The sequence below is a fragment of the Amia ocellicauda genome, chromosome 9 (assembly GCF_036373705.1).
Source record: "Amia ocellicauda isolate fAmiCal2 chromosome 9, fAmiCal2.hap1, whole genome shotgun sequence".
Taxonomy (NCBI): domain Eukaryota; kingdom Metazoa; phylum Chordata; class Actinopteri; order Amiiformes; family Amiidae; genus Amia; species Amia ocellicauda.
In genome coordinates, this window is record NC_089858.1 from 42,575,519 (window position 1) to 42,593,399 (window position 17,881).

Consider the following 17,881-nt stretch of genomic DNA (forward strand, 5'->3'; position numbering starts at 1 on the left):
AGGTTAATGCAATGCAATGTGTTAATTGAGATGTACCTACATAACAAATATATAAACAACAAAACCATAAACAATGTTTTTATATGCAATATTCTGGCTTTATCATAGGAGAAAATATGCAGAACATGAAAATCCTTATTTTTTAAACGAGAGTTCAACGGTTATGCCCTAGATGTCCCTGCAGCTTCCTCATTTATAGTAATTGCATTCACCATTAATGAATGACAGCAATCATGGAGTGAAAAACATTGCAGTCAAACAGCATTTCATTGAGTTAAAACCCGTTACAATATATATATACAGTGAGGGAAAAAAGTGTATGATCCCCTGCTGATTTTATACGTTTGCACACTGACAAAGAAATTATCAGTCTATAATTAAATGGTATGTGTATTTTAACAGTGAGAGACAGAATAACAACAAAAAAAATCCAGAAAAACACATTTCAAAAAAGTTATACATTGATTTGCATGTTAATGAGGGAAATAAGTATTTGACCCCTTCGATTTAGTACTTTGTGGCAAAACCCTTGTTGGCAATCACAGAGGTCAGACGTTTCTTTTAGATGGCCACCAGGTTTGCACACATCTCAGGAGGGATTTTGTCCCACTCCTCTTTGCAGATCCTCTCCAAGTCATTAAGGTTTCGAGGCTGACGTTTGGCAACTTGAACCTTCAGCACCCTCCACAGATTTTCTATGGGATTAAGGTCTGGAGACTGGCTAGGCCACTCCAGGACCTTAATGTGCTTCTTCTTGAGCCACTCCTTTGTTGCCTTGGCTGTGTGTTTTGGGTCATTGTCATGCTGGAATACCCATCCACGACCCATTGTCAATGCCTTGGCTGAGTGAAGGAGGTTCTCACCCAAGATTTGATGGTACATGGCCCCGTCCATCGTCCCTTTGATGCGGTGCAGTTGTCCTGTCCCCTTAGCAGAAAAACACCCCCAAAGCATAATGTTTCCACCTCCATGTTTGACGGTGGGGATGGTGTTCTTGGGGTCATTCCTCTTCTTCCAAACAGGGCGAGTTGAATTGATGCCAAAGAGCTTGATTTTGGTCTCATCTGACCACAACACTTTCACCCAGTTCTCTGAATCATTCAGATGTTCATTGGCAAACTTCAGACGGGCCTGTACATGTGCTTTCTTGAGCAGGGGGACCTTGCGGGCACTGCAGGATTTCAGTCCTTCATGGCGTAGTGTGTTACCAATTGTTTTCTTGGTGACTATGGTCCCAGCTGTCTTGAGATCATTAACAAGATCCTCCTGTGTAGTTCTGGGCTTATTCCTCACCGTTCTCATGATCATTGAAACTCCACGAGGTGAGATCTTGCATGGAGCCCCAGACCGAAGGAGACTGACAGTTATTATGTGTTTCTTCCATTTGCGAATAATCGCACCAACTGTTGTCACCTTCTCACCAAGCTGCTTGGCGATGGTCTTGTAGCCCATTCCATCCTTGTATAGATCTACAATCTTGTCCCTGACATCCTTGGACAGCTCTTTGGTCTTGGCCATGGTGGAGAGTTTGGAATCTGATTGATTGATTGCTTCTGTGGACAGGTGTCTTTTATACAGGTAACGAGCTGAGATTAGGAGCACTCCCTTTAAGAGAGTGCTCCTAATCTCAGCTCGTTACCTGTATGAAAGACACCTGGGAGCCAGAAATCTTGCTGATTGATAGGGGATCAAATACTTATTTCCCTCATTAACATGCAAATCAATGTATAACTTTTTTGAAATGCGTTTTTCTGGATTTTTTTGTTGTTATTCTGTCTCTCACTTTTAAAATACACCTACCATTAAAATTATAGACTGCTCATTTCTTTGTCAGTCCTGCCCCCCCCCCCCCCCCCCCCCGGCCAGGAGAAGGTTATTGTGAAGCTGGAATGTGTAGAACTGTATTGAACTGAAATGTAGGTATAAAAGGGAGTTATTGATGTCTAAATTACTGAAAAGTATGCCTCGGAAAGACCTTATTAATTGACCAAATGGACAAATAGTGAAAACTATTTTGGGTGCATGTTTCCAGTTCCAGAAATAGGAAAGAACAGCACCTCCTCCTGTTATGAAGGCTTGTTGAACAGTGTCGAACAGCTTCTTTGTGATGTGTTTTTTCTTTGGAAGCGAAAGTTGTTTTGTTTGGAGTAATTCATTTTTGCGAGAAGACTTTCAATACAGAGCCCCCCACAGAATACCAGGGACCCAGCTGAGGGCATACTTCTTAATGTGTTGGGATTTAGCAACATCAGTTGTTTTCAATGTAAGAAGCAATTGAATCTGTGGAATTCTACAGTACTGAAAAATATTATTATTTTATGCCACATTAACTTTAGAACTTGTGTCTGTACAATAAATGTACTGCATTCTCTGGAAACACTTATTTGAGCCAGATTACAGTTTTTATGGATTCATAGCTAGTGAATCAGGGATCATATGGTATATGAGCACATTACAAATGACTTAACCACTCATCACAATAGTCAGTAGAGTGTTAATTCATGTTATGAAACCAGGTTTTTAGGTGTAGTGGGCTTAACACTCTAACTGTGCTGGAATGGCTGTGGTTCCTGTGGTGCATGGTTCGAATCCCGAGTGGGGAACACCAGCTACAATTGCTATTAGCATTTTGTCTGGTACATGTTTCTAATTAGTATATTTTGTGGCAGCATTTTGTTTTGGTTTCATGACAACACATCACAATTTTTAGAATGATTCGCAGGAGCCACATAGTTTCAGTTCCTACCCAGTTCTGTCATATCTGTCATAAGAACTACAAATGGTCTTGGACTACATTTTTTTTTTACAAAATACGAAATATGATATGGTAAACATATATATATATATATATATATATATATATATATATATATATATATATACACTCACCTAAAGGATTATTAGGAACACCATACTAATACTGTGTTTGACCCCCTTTCGCCTTCAGAACTGCCTTAATTCTATGTGGCATTGATTCAACAAGGTGCTGAAAGCATTCTTTAGAAATGTTGGCCCATATTGATAGGATAGCATCTTGCAGTTGATGGAGATTTGTGGGATGCACATCCAGGGCACGAAGCTCCCGTTCCACCACATCCCAAAGATGCTCTATTGGGTTGAGATCTGGTGACTGTGGGGGCCAGTTTAGTACAGTGAACTCATTGTCATGTTCAAGAAACCAATTTGAAATGATTCGACCTTTGTGACATGGTGCATTATCCTGCTGGAAGTAGCCATTAGAGGATGGGTACATGGTGGTCATAAAGGGATGGACATGGTGAGAAACAATACTCAGGTAGGCCGTGGCATTTAAACAATGCCCAATTGGCACTAAGGGGCCTAAAGTGTGCCAAGAAAACATCCCCCACACCATTACAGCACCACCACCAGCCTGCACAGTGGTAACAAGGCATGATGGATCCATGTTCTCATTCTGTTTACTCCAAATTCTGACTCTACCATCTGAATGTCTCAACAGAAATCGAGACTCATCAGACCAGGCAACATTTTTCCAGTCTTCAACTGTCCAATTTTGGTGAGCTTGTGCAAATTGTAGCCTCTTTTTCCTATTTGTAGTGGAGATGAGTGGTACCCGGTGGGGTCTTCTGCTGTTGTAGCCCTTCCGCCTCAAGGTTGTACGTGTTGTGGCTTCACAAATGCTTTGCTGCATACCTCGGTTGTAACAAGTGGTTATTTCAGTCAAAGTTGCATCTTCTATCAGCTTGAATCAGTCGGCCCATTCTCCTCTGACCTCTAGCATCAACAAGGAATTTTCGCCCACAGGACTGCCGCATACTGGATGTTTTTCCCTTTTCACACCATTCTTTGTAAACCCTAGAAATGGTTGTGCGTGAAAATCCCAGTAACTGAGCAGATTGTGAAATACTCAGACTGGCCCGTCTGGCACCAACAACCATGCCACGCTCAAAATTGCTTAAATCATCTTTCTTTCCCATTCAGACATTCAGTTTGGAGTTCAGGAGATTGTCTTGACCAGGACCACACCCCTAAATGCATTGAAGCAACTGCCATGTGATTGGTTGGTTAGATAATTGCATTAAAGAGAAATTGAACAGGTGTTCCTAATAATCCTTTAGGTGAGTGTATATATATATATATATATATATATTTTTTTTTTTTTTTCGTAGGCAGCAATACTCTTCCGTAGTACGGTGCATATGTAACCCAGATACAATTCTTACACAGGAAGCTGATAAGCTTTAATTAGGGGTTAACTGGAAGTTCCACCTTGATTGGTTCTCGCAGTCACTGAAAAGACGAGAGCATCCATTTTGAAAAAGCCGCGAGTCCTAGACTTTTGAGTGCTTAAAATGTAGTAATTACATTGTATCTACACTGAAAAACTGCGTTTGGTCCTGAAGAAATCTTCAAACCGAAGAGACAAAGATTCCTTTCATTAAAAAAAAAAAACTGGTGAGTTTCTATATCTGTGTTTTATTTTGAAATGAGCAAATGTAAAATGGTGTATTTATTGCTAAAATGCAGGAATGTTGAGTATTGAAAGTACTAAAGCAAACAGATAATACTGATAACAGTATTTAAAGTTATGAGAATATTTGTTTTCCTTCTATGAAAAAATAAGAAAAAAAAAACAATTTATGTTTAAAATGTTGATATTTGCAAGGGCATTGCATATTTGTGTTTATGAAAAATGAAAGGATGTATTTGCTTTATATAGCAATTTGATTTATATTGTTTTTTTAAAGCAAATTATCTTAAGCAGGTTAATTTTGTAAACGGGATAAAAAGAAAATATCTAATAACTGCAGTGCGCATGGTAAGGGGAAACTGCATGTATTTTAAACACAGCATTGGAAGTTAAGTTGTTGAGAGACTGAGGGAACTTAACCTTTTCACCCTGGAACAGGGAAGACTATGTGGGGACTTGATTCAAGTCTTCAAATTCATGAAAGGCATCAACCACATCAAACCAGAGGAGCTTTTCCAGATCTGCAGGGACACATGGACCTGGGGACACTAAATTTGGGAACATTCAAAAATAGACTGGATAGGAACCTTGGATCACTTAGTTATTAATGGACACTTAACGAGTATGATGGGTTGAATGGCCTTCTCTCGTTAGTAAACTTTCTTATGTTCCTATATGGGAGGATGTTTATTTTCTAAAATGCTTTAAGATTTCCTTCTTTTAAAATAACAATAAAATGTAAGGTTATTTTTTTATTTGGTAAAATATAACTTTGATCATTAATTACTGTATAAACACTGCTTTCTGCTACACTGGTACACTAGGACCACAAATCTGTGGAAGCTATTGCAAATTAAAAACTCATTATTCAAATGTGATTCGCAGAATTCACTTTAAAGAAACAGGCATAGTGGAATTCTAATTTGCAATTACTTTTGAATGTGGTCCAGGCATACAAATATTTGACAGTTTTAAAATTGCATCAACAGTTTTTAACACAGCTTATGAAAATAAATTATTCTACAAAGACAAAAACAAGTGATACACTGCAATAAATACTTACACCGGCCAATATTTTCAATATTTTCAATAAAGGAGATTCAGCCATGCAATTAACTTGGCAATAGCACTGATATTAGATTCTCACGGCTGTTCAGTTTTTAGTTTGAGAATTGCAAACTAGGGAATTCAACTTAATGAAAAAAAGGAGCAATAGAAAATTAACATTTACCCTCTAAATTAATGTATCTTTATTTGTAATCTGAAATTATCTTTCTCTTTCAGGCAAGGTTTGAAGCCAGGGTTACAATGAAAGATCTTTCTGACTGAGGAGACAAATAGAAAATTAAATCCACGATCCTGAAGTCCTAATCTCAGAACAGCCTTAAAGGGGATCAATAATTCCCATGGAGGAGTCCCAGAAGCTGGTCTATCTGAACAGCAGCAGCAAGGCCTGGTGGAGCGACCTGTCGTGGGATGAGTCCAGACGGTGTAATAACTCAGTGGGTGGCATGACTTTCCTTATTGTAGCCTACAGCATGGTGATTGCCGTGGGGCTAATTGGAAACACCTGCTTGGTGTTCATCATCTCACGACAGAAGGAGATGAGGAATGTCACCAATATCCTTATTGCTAACCTCTCCTGCTCCGACATCCTCATGTGCATTGTGTGCCTGCCTGTGACAGTCATCTACACCCTGATGGACCGTTGGATCCTGGGAGAGGCTCTGTGTAAGGTCACACCATTTGTTCAGTGCATGTCAGTTACCGTCTCTATCTTCTCCTTGGTCCTAATTGCCTTGGAACGCTATCAACTCATCATCCATCCCACAGGCTGGAAGCCGGTAGTGGGGCATTCATATTTAGTGGTGGCCATCACCTGGATGGTGGCCTGCTTTATTTCTCTGCCATTCCTCTCCTTCAACATCCTTACTGACACCCCCTTCCAGAATCTCAGCCTGCCCTTTGACCCCTTTCCCGACCACTTCGCCTGCTTAGAGCACTGGCCCTCAGAGCACCACCGCCTGGCCTATACCACCTCCCTACTGCTCTTCCAGTATTGCATTCCACTCTTCCTGATCCTGCTCTGCTACCTATGCATTTTCCTTCGACTATGGCGGAGGAAGGATATAGTGGAACGAGCCAGGGATGCCCGGCATAGGCAGGACAGGGGAAGCCAGAGGGTCAACGCTATGCTGGCCGCCATCATGACTGCTTTTACCCTCTGCTGGCTGCCGCTCAATGTCTTCAACATGCTGTTTGACTGGAACCACCAGGCTATCCCCACCTGCCAACACGATGTCATCTTCTCTGCCTGCCACCTAACTGCCATGGTTTCCACCTGCGTCAACCCCATCATCTATGGCTTCCTCAACAGCAACTTCCAAAAGGAGTTGAAGGCCACCCTGTACCGCTGTCGCTGTGGGGGACCACCGGAGAGTTACGAGAGCTTCCCACTCTCCACCGTCAGCACAGAGGTTTCCAAAGTGTCCTCCCTCCGTAACGGCTCACTCAGTATTACAGCCTAACAGAGAATGAGAAATAAACCAGGGCTTCATAAGAGATTAACTATCATCCAGGATTAGCCTTTCTCTTGTGGTGTCTAACTTCTAGGTCACAAAAGTGAGGCAGACTTACGTTTTAAGCAGTCTAGAATGTGTTATTGGCTTGAAACCAAGCAAACCGCAAACAAAGAAAAACAAATATTAACTTTGGCAATCCACATTGGAAAGAGATCCAGAAGACCCTGTAACCTTAAGAGGACTGCAGCAGAGCAACCATTTGCAAGTTATCAACAATTCTTTAGTAAGACTTAATTGCCAACTCCTTTAGCACACTAATAAATGTTCTGTAAAATAACTTTTATCATAGTAACTAATTCATGCTCTGTACACCACCACAATGGATTTGAAAGGAAACAATTCAGATGTGTTTTAAGTGTTTTAAGACTTTCATCTTTAATTTGAGGGTTGTTACATCCAAATTGGGTGAAGAGAAGACTTCACCAGAGTAAAAACAGAGGGTTTACCACAAGATGTAAACCATTGGAATTGCCAATTGGTCCCCCCAATTTTAGCGGCTCAAAAGTAATTGGACGAACTAACATAATCATGAATTAAATTGAGTTTCAATTGCTAATCCTTTGCAGTCAATGACTGCCTTAAGTCTGGAACTTTAGAGAGAGAAATTGACTTTGACATTTGCATTTGGAATCTGTTGCTGTTAACCCTCAATATGAAGTCCAAAGAGCTGCCACTGCAAGTGAAGCAAGCCATCATTAGGCTGAGAGATCAAAACAAACCAATCAGAGAGATAGCAAAAACATTAGGTGTGGCCAAATCAACTATTTGGTACATTCGTAAAAAGAAAGAACACACAGGTGAGCTCCGGAACACCAAAAGGCCCGGAAGACCATGGAAAACAAAGAAAAACCCCTTCATAACAGTTGGACAGATCAAGAATACCCTCCAGGAGGTAGGCGTATCTGTGTCAAAGTCAACAATCAAGAGAAGACTTCACCAGAGTAAATACAGAGGGTTTACCACGAGATGTAAACAGGAAACAGGAAGACCAGATTTGCCAAAAAACATCTAAAGAACCCTGTACAGTTCTGGAACAAAATCCTATGGACAGATGAGACAAAGATCAACTTGTACCTTGTATTTATTGATGATGTGACTGCTGACCAAAGCAGCAGATTGAATTCTGAAGTGTTTAGGGCCATAGTATCTGATCAGATTCAGCAAAATGCTTGCACGGTGCTTCACAGTGACCTGAAGCATATTGTGAAAGCAACCCGAGGCGAAGAAGTGGAATGTTCTCACCTGACCTGACTCCAATTGAGCATGCATTTCACCTGCTGAAGGCAGAACTGAAGCCAAAACGCCCCAAGAACAAGTAGGAACTAAAGCAGTACAGGCCTGGCAGAGCATCACCAGGGAAGAAACCCAGCATCTGGTGATCTCTATGGGTTCCAGACTTCAGGCAGTCATTGACTGAAAAGGATTTGCAACCAAGTATTGAAACTCACAATTTAATTAATGATTATGTTAGTTTGTCCAAATACTTTTGAGCCCCTAAAATGGGGGGGACCACATATATAAATGGGTGTAATTCCTACACCGTTCACCCAGTCCAAGTTCACCCTCAAATTAAAGATGAAAGTCTACACTTAAAGCACATCTTGATTGTTTTAAATCCATTGTAGTGGCGTACAGAGCCAAAATTATGACAATTGTGTCGCTGTCCAAATAATTAACTATATGTGTATATATTTGTAAATATATATATATATATATCTATATATATATACAGTGAGGGAAAAAAGTATTTGATCCCCTACTGATTTTGTACGTTTGCCCACTGACAAAGAAATGATCAGTCTATCATTTTAATGGTAGGTGTATTTTAACAGTGAGAGACAGAATAACAGCAACAGTCAAACATGGAGGTGGAAACATTATGCTTTGGGGGTGTTTTTCTGCTAAGGGGACAGGACAACTGCACCGCATCAAAGGGACGATGGACGGGGCCATGTACCATCAAATCTTGGGTGAGAACCTCCTTCCCTCAGCCAGGGCATTGAAAATGGGTCGTGGATGGGTATTCCAGCATGACAATGACCCAAAACACACAGCCAAGGCAACAAAGGAGTGGCTCAAGAAGAAGCACATTAAGGTCCTGGAGTGGCCTAGCCAGTCTCCAGACCTTAATCGCATAGAAAATCTGTGGAGGGTGCTGAAGGTTCAAGTTGCCAAACGTCAGCCTCGAAACCTTAATGACTTGGAGAGGATCTGCAAAGAGGAGTGGGACAAAATCCCTCCTGAGATGTGTGCAAACCTGGTGGCCAACTACAAGAAACGTCTGACCTCTGTGATTGCCAACAAGGGTTTTGCCACAAAGTACTAAGTCGAAGGGGTCAAATACTTATTTCCCTCATTAACATGCAAATCAATGTATACGTTTTTTTAAATGCATTTTTCTGGATTTTTTTGTTGTTATTCTATCTCTCACTGCTAAAATACACCTACCATTAAAATTATAGACTGATAATTTCTTTGTCAGTGGGCAAACGTACAAAATCAGCAGGGGATCAAATACTTTTTTCCCCCACTGTATATATACATACACATACATACACACACACACTCTTGCATCAGTGAAATATTTATTTTCTTGAACATGGTCTACTGTTTCCATAGATTACGTAGAATTTTTAGGTTACATTTGAGGTTAAATAAATTACACTGAAATGTAAAAATAGACCAATGTAGACAACAATGGCTGAGTTCCCGTGTGTGGTTTGAATTTACTTGAGACATTTAGCTTGAGACTTCGAGCAAAATAATAAATTACTCTCTCAGTTTTGTGTGTCCATTGTATCACTACCTGTCGCTGGGAAAGTGTTTCTTTCTACCTGGTGGGTATAAATTGGGAAAGGTGTCTAATATGCAAATAAGGAATGCGGGTGTCAAGGGTTTTTGCTGAAATGTCTGACAATATGGGTTTCCATGCACAAACATGACTGCATGAGAGAGGCACACATGAAAGTATTGATTATTAGCATATCTTGTGTTATAGTACACCACCCCCTCATTATATCACCCCTCACTATAGTGCTGATTTGGATATATTGTGGTTGTGGGCTTGGCTGCCTTTTTTAAAATGAAGATGCATATAATATAAAAAAATGATAGGTTGCAAATGGAACCCTGGTTATCTGAAAAAGGAAGCACTGCCCAAGGGGAAGGGGATTCTGCACACTTCCATAGGAACCCGATCGAAACGTCACCCTATCGAAGCTGGCACATGCGCTCGTCACTTAGAACAGGTCCCTTCCCACTTCCTGTTCTATAAAATGCAGGTTTTTCCTTTTTTGCTGGGAGCTAGGACTCCTGCGCGACCTTGCAACCCTTGGGCAGTGCTTCCTTTGTCAGATAACCAGGGTTGCATTCGCAATCTATCGTTATCTTTCAAGTCGGAAACACTGCCCAAGGGGGCGTCTGCCAAGAAATAAAAATAATAACAAAAAATAATAACAAAATCGCCACAAGGGAGGAGGCTGCGAGCTGATAAGGGAGCCTGCCCCGAGGTGTACCGCTAGGGGCCTCGGCAACAGAACTCCAGACAGTAACCTCAGGGGCCCCATAGGGCCGCACCTGAGCTGCCCAGGAGTGAGGACCGTAGTCACGCTCTTACCGGAAACTGTCTAGAATCAGCATATACAAAGCAAGGCTACAGAGGTTAACTCTTACACCCTCCGCTTACAATAGTAAGGCCAGCTGCTCTACTAGTGCAGCTAGGAGCAAGTTTTATTGCACAATATTGCAATATTGCACAATATCTGGCGCAGGCAATCAAGCAACTTGTGCGGCCTCCGCGCATTATCATGGCAGTGGACCCCTGATCCCATAGGAATGGGGCCACAGACCCAATGAAAAACAACAGAATACATAGCCGGCTAGTCAATAGAGTAGCCAAGCTGAACAACAATATACAATATGTACATATCGCGTGACAGCAAGACCTTCATGCTGTCAGCGTGTAGCACAGGAGGATTCACGTCAACTGAATAGTACATTACAGTAGTACAGCTCCATTGTGCTGACAATTAGATTTTGTACAAACAATCTATATACACCATGGGGCGCAGGAACGAACTCATGCACTACCCATGGAACACAGGAGCCTGCTCACATGCTTCCCGCTGAGGCAGCAGCAGCGGACTCTTACTCTATGGCACATAGCCAGAGCGGGCCACAGACCTGCTGACCAAGTAACTATGTGCACAGCGAGGCATCAAAACTCGAGCACCAGCAGCTGGGAACAGTGGCAGTGAGCTCCATTCTAACCTTTCCAGAACAGAGATACAGTCCTGCTGTTTAACACATTATATACAGAGCGGGGTATAGGCCAGATGCATGAACCACCACAAGAGAATGTATAACGAACGAACTATATACAGGGTGGCCTCGTAAGTCAACGTACCTGGAGGCCACATGACAGAACCTGGGAACACATCGACAGGGCTGTCAGCAAGTCCAGGAGCAGCTCGCTTGGGTGCTCGACTGGAAGGCATAGTCACGGGAAGGGAAGACACGGTTCATCAGGATGCGCTTAACAGGGACAGACTGGGAGAGGAAAGGCAGGAGCCAGAGCCCGTAGGCTACTGGGGCTCGACTGCAGCCAACACCGGGTTTCCAATGGAAGGGACCGGTCCCGTCATGTCCAACCTGTAGAACGTAAATGTAAGTGGCGAGGCCCAAGCTGCAGCCGCACAAATGTCTGCCAAGGGGCGCCTTGAAAAAGGGCCCACGATGTGGCAACGTCTCGAGTTGAGTGGGCCACCAGGTGTTCAGGCACCGGGGTCCCTGTGGACTCGTAGGCCATGGTAATGGTGTCTAATGGTAATGGCCCTGTGTCCATGCTCCATAAGACACAAACAATTGAGACGCTGGTGGAGATCAGCAGGTGGGCAGGGCTGTGGCCTGGGCTGTGGCCTGGGCTGTGGCCTGGGAGCCACGGTTGGGGGTCTCCCCGCCGGTGAGCTGCCGCAGACTGCCTGTGCTGCTGGGCGTGGGGTGCAACGGGGTAAACCCAGGCCAGCTGCAGGGACTGCTCCCTCTCTTGAAGGGTGCGTGACAGCATCTCCTCCACAGAGGGGCCAAAGGTGAAGCCCGGCTAGATAGGGGGTTCCATGAGGCAGGTCCTGTCCGCCTCAGGAACCCATCGTGCCTGGGACAGCCAGAGCTGGTGGAGCGCCGCCACAATGGCTACCAGGGACCGCCCAGTTGCCCTTGCCCCTTGGCGCATCACCGTGAATAGCTGGTCAGCCGCCGCTGCTATCTCAGAGATAGGGGAGGGGTTGATGATGTGCCATCATGCTCCGAGGGCTCTGCCAGCTGAGCTAAATACAGCAGGCCACTTGGGCTCCTGCCTCATAAGCCCTTCGGAGTAGCGTCTCCATCACGTGACACTGCCTATTGGGGCAGACCAGGTCGCATGGCTCCGTAGACAGTAAAGGTAGGGAGACAAGCACAGCTATGCTGAAATTCAACTGAGGAAATTCCACCAAGCTCGCTTCTGCCACACCCTGGGTCCTGGCATAAGCCTCCCCTCTCCTGGCTAGGGTGGGGGCTGTTCCTGGATGGTCCCAGGTAGCCCTCAGTTCCTCGAGGAGGTCAGGCAGCAGCGGGAGGGCCCGTGTGGGCTGCTGCAAACACTGACCCCTCTCGAACCTGGAGTGCGGCAGACAGGATCAGAGGGCCTGTAGAGAATCCACAGTCCTCTGGATCACCGCCCAGAACTCCCGGTCTTGTCCCGTAGGAGCATGAGGGATGTCCATGCTCAACGGAGGAGGAGGGGTGGGTGAGTCCAGCTCCTCCTCCATGAGCTCCACCTCAAGCTCTGAGTCCCAGGCTCGCCGTAGCGGACCTGGAAGTCTCGGCCAAATCACGCCCGCTGTCGGTGCCCAGACACACGGGGCACAGGACCTCCCCACTCCAGGCAGGCAAGGTGCATTGGCCGCAAGTGGTACAGTGGCGGAGGCGAGAGGAGCTCATTGCTGAGCGCACACGGGTGTTTACAGGGAAACATGAAGCGGAGGTGCCGGTCAGTATTTGCACCAGGGGCACACAACAACTGAAATGCCTTCGCGACAAAGTGGAGCGCCTAGCGGTCTCGCCGCTGTAATCTCCTACAGCCACAGTCGCGGGCTGTAGTGCGGGCACAAGCCGGCGGAGGAGCACCTCACACAGGCGAGATCTCTTATGACACACTGAGGCTCAGTCCGGGCAGTCAGTCTGGGAATGGACCTGTTCTGAGTGACGAGCGCAGGGGCCAATGGCAGCTTTGATAGAGTGACGTTTTGATCGGGTTCCTATGGAAGTGCGCAGAAACCCCACCCCCTCCCCCTTGGGCAGTGCTTCCGACTTGAAAGATAAGAAATTATTTTAAAACAAAAATTTTGTTGTATTATACTGTACATAGGCTACTGTTACTTGTAGTGTATGAGGGCTGTGCACATTGTCACTTTAACAGTTTGCAACTACTGTAATGAAGTGATTACATATTCTCTTCTGTAAAGCATATAAAGCATAGTGCATATATTAAAAACACAGTACAGTATAATGGTTACTCTGTGCACTGTATTAGCCTCATATTTATTTCTGTGTTTCTAGATATATGTTGGCCTAAAGATAATGTACTTTATTTATATATATATAATGAGGGGGTGGTGTATTTGAGCATACTGGTGATTTAATCATTTATATAATTTGTCCGAAGTGTCTTTCAAATATTATTAGTCTGGATACATATAATTAGAAGCAAAACATATTTCAGTTAATCCTTGCCCTGTCATTTCAATTAAAAACAATTAATTAATAAAAAGATGATAGTAAAGCATTACAGTAATATACACCATTGCTAAACATAAGACCATGTTCCAGGTATTAACTGTTTTGTTGTATTCTGGTACACAACACCCAATGCATTTCCTTGCTGTTTTTGTAGTACAATCTATGAAGGGCATAGCTTGTACTTATCAACTTTTGCACAAGGAAAAGGAAAATGGGTTTCAACATGGAATGGTTATAAACTGTTTCTGTCTTCTGCACCATTTCTTGGTTTTTATCATATCCATGAAAATGCATTGTCAAAATACAGAACAAGAAGAAAATCACACATGGAAACTCGGACAATGATAAGGTTTCCATACAAAATATCTATATTTAGAAATGCTCACTATATCTGTGGTTAAAAAATGCTTTTACAAACAGTGTAGTTGAAATCACCTTTCAATTATGTCCCAGTGTTTGTAAGGCAAAGGAGTTACTGTACACCATTTGCCAAATATCTAATCTAAACATGACAAGGATGTATTTGGAATAATTTAAACATAATTTCAATCCATTTACAGTTTTTTTAATTTTTATTTAAAATAATGCATATAGTGCTTATGGGTGGCATGGTGGTAAGTGCTGCTGCCTCACAGCTCCAGGGGTCCTGGGTTTGAGTCCTGGTACAGGGTGCCTGTTTGTGTGGAATTAATAAATAATTCTGAATAAAGTTTAATATGAGGAATTTTACCAAAACATTTTTTTACTTCTCCCAAAATTGGCAGCCATACATGCTCATGCCATAACACTACCTCCTCCATGCTTCACAGGTGGTATGATTCGGATCATTAGTAGTTCCTTCCCATCTCCATACTCTTCTCTTCCCATCAGTCTGGTACAAGTTGATCTTTGTCACATCTGTCCATAGGATGTTGAAGACCTCAGTAGAGTAAATACAGAGGGTTTACCACAAGATGTAAACCATTGGTAAGCCCCAAAAACAGATTAGAGTTCGCCAAAAAACATCTAAAGAACCCTGTACAGTTCTGGAACAACATCCTATGGACAGATGAGACAAAGATCAACTTGTACCTTGTATTTATTGATGATGACTGCTGACAAAAGCAGCAGGATGAATTCTGAAGTGTTTAGGGCTATATTATCTGATCAGATTCAGCCAAATGCTTCAAATCTCATTACACGGTGCTTCACAGTGCAGATGGACAATGACCAGCTCCAGGGGTCCCAGGCTCAAGTCCTAACACAGGGTGCCTGTCTGTGTGAAGTTTGCATGTTCTCCCCATGTCTGTGTGGGTTTCCTCTAGGCACTCTGGTTTCCTCCCACCATCCAAAGACATGCAGGTTAGGTTAATTGGCCATACTAAATTGCCATGTGTGTGTGTTGCCGAGTGATGGCCTGGTGTTCCTGCCTTGTGCCCTATGCCTGCCAGGATTGGCTCCAGCTTCCCTGAAACCCTCACCAGGATAAGTGTTTTCAAAGATGGATGGATGGATTATTATTATGTTAATGATAATTAAAATGGTTTATAAAATGCACATTTGTTGAAAACAATAGAATCAGATTTAATCTTATTCAGGATCCTGTCAAATAAGCAAAGGTTATATTGACATATTTAGAAATGATGTGATCCATTGGGTTTAAATATGTATATGTGATGTAGCAAACTAGAGTAATTAATGCCTATAATGATTTACTGTTTTTGGTTAGGAAACCAAGGGGAGTAAAACAAACAGTCTTGCTTCCAGGGGCTATTCAACAAACATATACAACACTGTCACATTATTTCAGAATGTTAATAACATTTAAGATTATTTTAATTGTTATAGAATTACATTATATGTTATGTTATAGAAACATTGGGGTTATGTTGCAACATTGATGAATACAACAGGTGAAATAGGTGATATACATAAATATGCACTGACATATCTGAGAGATTACAAATTGATGTAGTACGATATCCATTTAAGGACATCCTCAGGCATCAGTCGTCAATGTTTGTCCAAATGTAAATTCACAGAAGCTGACGTTGTGACAATGTAGTCACAGTGTAATTTATGTAGAGAAGCAAATGCAACACTTACCCAGTAATGTCACTGAATATTCAGCCTCAACCTGAACCCAAGATAATTTGCTATAAATAAAACATCAGTTGATTGATTTTACTGACTAAGGATCTGCCTTCAATCTCCTTTACTCACAAAGATGAGGTGAATTGAATTAGGTATTCCAAATGGGCAATAAAAAAGTACATTACAGACAAATTGCTTGGCATATAGCCATGTATTACTTGAAGTATTCCTATTCACTGTAATGAAGTTGTTTGTTGTTCTTTGTCTTATCACAGCTGTCATAAATTACTAATACAGAATTTGGTGTAAACAGAATGAGAACATGGATCCATCATGCCTTGTTACCACTGTGCAGGCTGGTGGTGGTGGTGTAATGGTGTGGGGGATGTTTTCTTGGCACACTTTAGGCCCCTTAGTGCCAATTGGGCATCGTTTAAATGCCACGGCCTACCTGAGCATTGTTTCTGACCATGTCCATCCCTTTATGACCACCATGTACCCATCCTCTGATGGCTACTTCCAGCAGGATAATGCACCATGTCACAAAGGTCGAATCATTTCAAATTGGTTTCTTGAACATGACAATGAGTTCACTGTACTAAACTGGCCCCCACAGTCACCAGATCTCAACCCAATAGAGCATCTTTGGTGGAACGGGAGCTTCGTGCCCTGGATGTGCATCCCACAAATCTCCATCAACTGCAAGATGCTATCCTATCAATATGGGCCAACATTTCTAAAGAATGCTTTCAGCACCTTGTTGAATCAATGCCACGTAGAATTAAGGCAGTTCTGAAGGTGAAAGGGGGTCAAACACAGTATTAGTATGGTGTTCCTAATAATCCTTTAGGTGAGTGTATGTATGTATATATATATATATATATATATATATATATATATATATATCTAAGGAAGCCAATACATCAGCATGCCTACTGTGTTGGCACTGATTTAACATAGCCCCTTTATAGCCATAAAACATAATCTCATTCTGTAGCCCTGAAACATATTATTCCTGTCAGGGCAGATGTAGTAAAACGTTCTCTGAATCCAGCTTGAGCATCCTATCCTCTTTATTATGCTTTTAAAGAGACAAGGCTGAAATTTAAACAAGCTCAGAGGTTAAGAGGACACAGCTGCTCTCTCAGTCAGTACTGGCCTTATGCTACTCCCCCATAGGTGCAAATTATGGTTTTATGCATTTTTATGTGTACCTATAGTGTATAAGCAATATGTATAGCACATTTCCAGTTTGATTCAATCATAAGTTACTTTTAACATTTAAAACTCACTACTTAATGGTATATGTCATAAGCTGTTTCCACACCAAAGACTGATCCTCAAATTGGAGGCTGTAGGCATTCAGGTTAATGTAAGTAGATGGATTATGAACTGGCTGATGTATAGGAAACAGAGGGTGTCGATTAGAGGAGTTGCTTCTAACTGGAGCGAGGTTGTTAGTGGAGTTCCACAGGGATCAGTACTAGGGCCTTTGCTTTTTCTAATCTATATTAATGATCTGGACTCTGGGATAGTTAGCAAACTTGTCAAATTTGTAGATGATACTAAAATAGGTGGCTCAGCAGATACAATCTCGGCAGCACAGGTTATTCAAAGGGACTTAGATAATGTTCAGTTGTGGGCCGACACCTGGCAGATGAAATTCAATGTGGACAAGTGCAAGGTAATACATGCAGGTAACAAAAATGTCCACTATAATTACACTATGGGAGGAATAGAACTAAATGAAGTATCACATGAGAAAGACCTAGGAGTCTATGTGGACTCCTCACTTTCCCAATCCAAACAATGTGGGGAAGCAATAAAATAGGCAAACAGAATGTTAGGGTATATTGTCAAAAGTGTAGAATTTAAAACAAGGCGAGTAATGTTAAGACTGCACTAGTGCACTAGTTAGACCTCATCTGGAATACTGTGTACAGTTCTGGGCACCACACTTCAAGAAGGATATCGCTGCTGTAGAGGCAGTTCAGAGCAG

General features: G+C 42.5%; 1 protein-coding gene across 1 annotated transcript; it reads left to right on the forward strand.

Annotated features, from left to right (window-relative positions):
- The first annotated feature begins 5,741 nt into the window (after positions 1–5,741).
- Positions 5,742–7,244, forward strand: LOC136758312 (neuropeptide Y receptor type 1). The gene has a single exon (XM_066712560.1). The coding sequence runs from the start codon at positions 5,857–5,859 to the stop codon at positions 6,976–6,978; it is 1,122 nt and encodes a 373-aa protein (XP_066568657.1). The 5' UTR covers positions 5,742–5,856; the 3' UTR covers positions 6,979–7,244.
- Positions 7,245–17,881: the final 10,637 nt, after the last annotated feature.

What these genes read in the sequence shown, in the direction of transcription:
- LOC136758312 (XM_066712560.1), top strand. Translation starts at nt 5,857, where the DNA reads ATGGAGGAGTCCCAGAAGCTGGTCTATCTGAACAGCAGCAGCAAGGCC.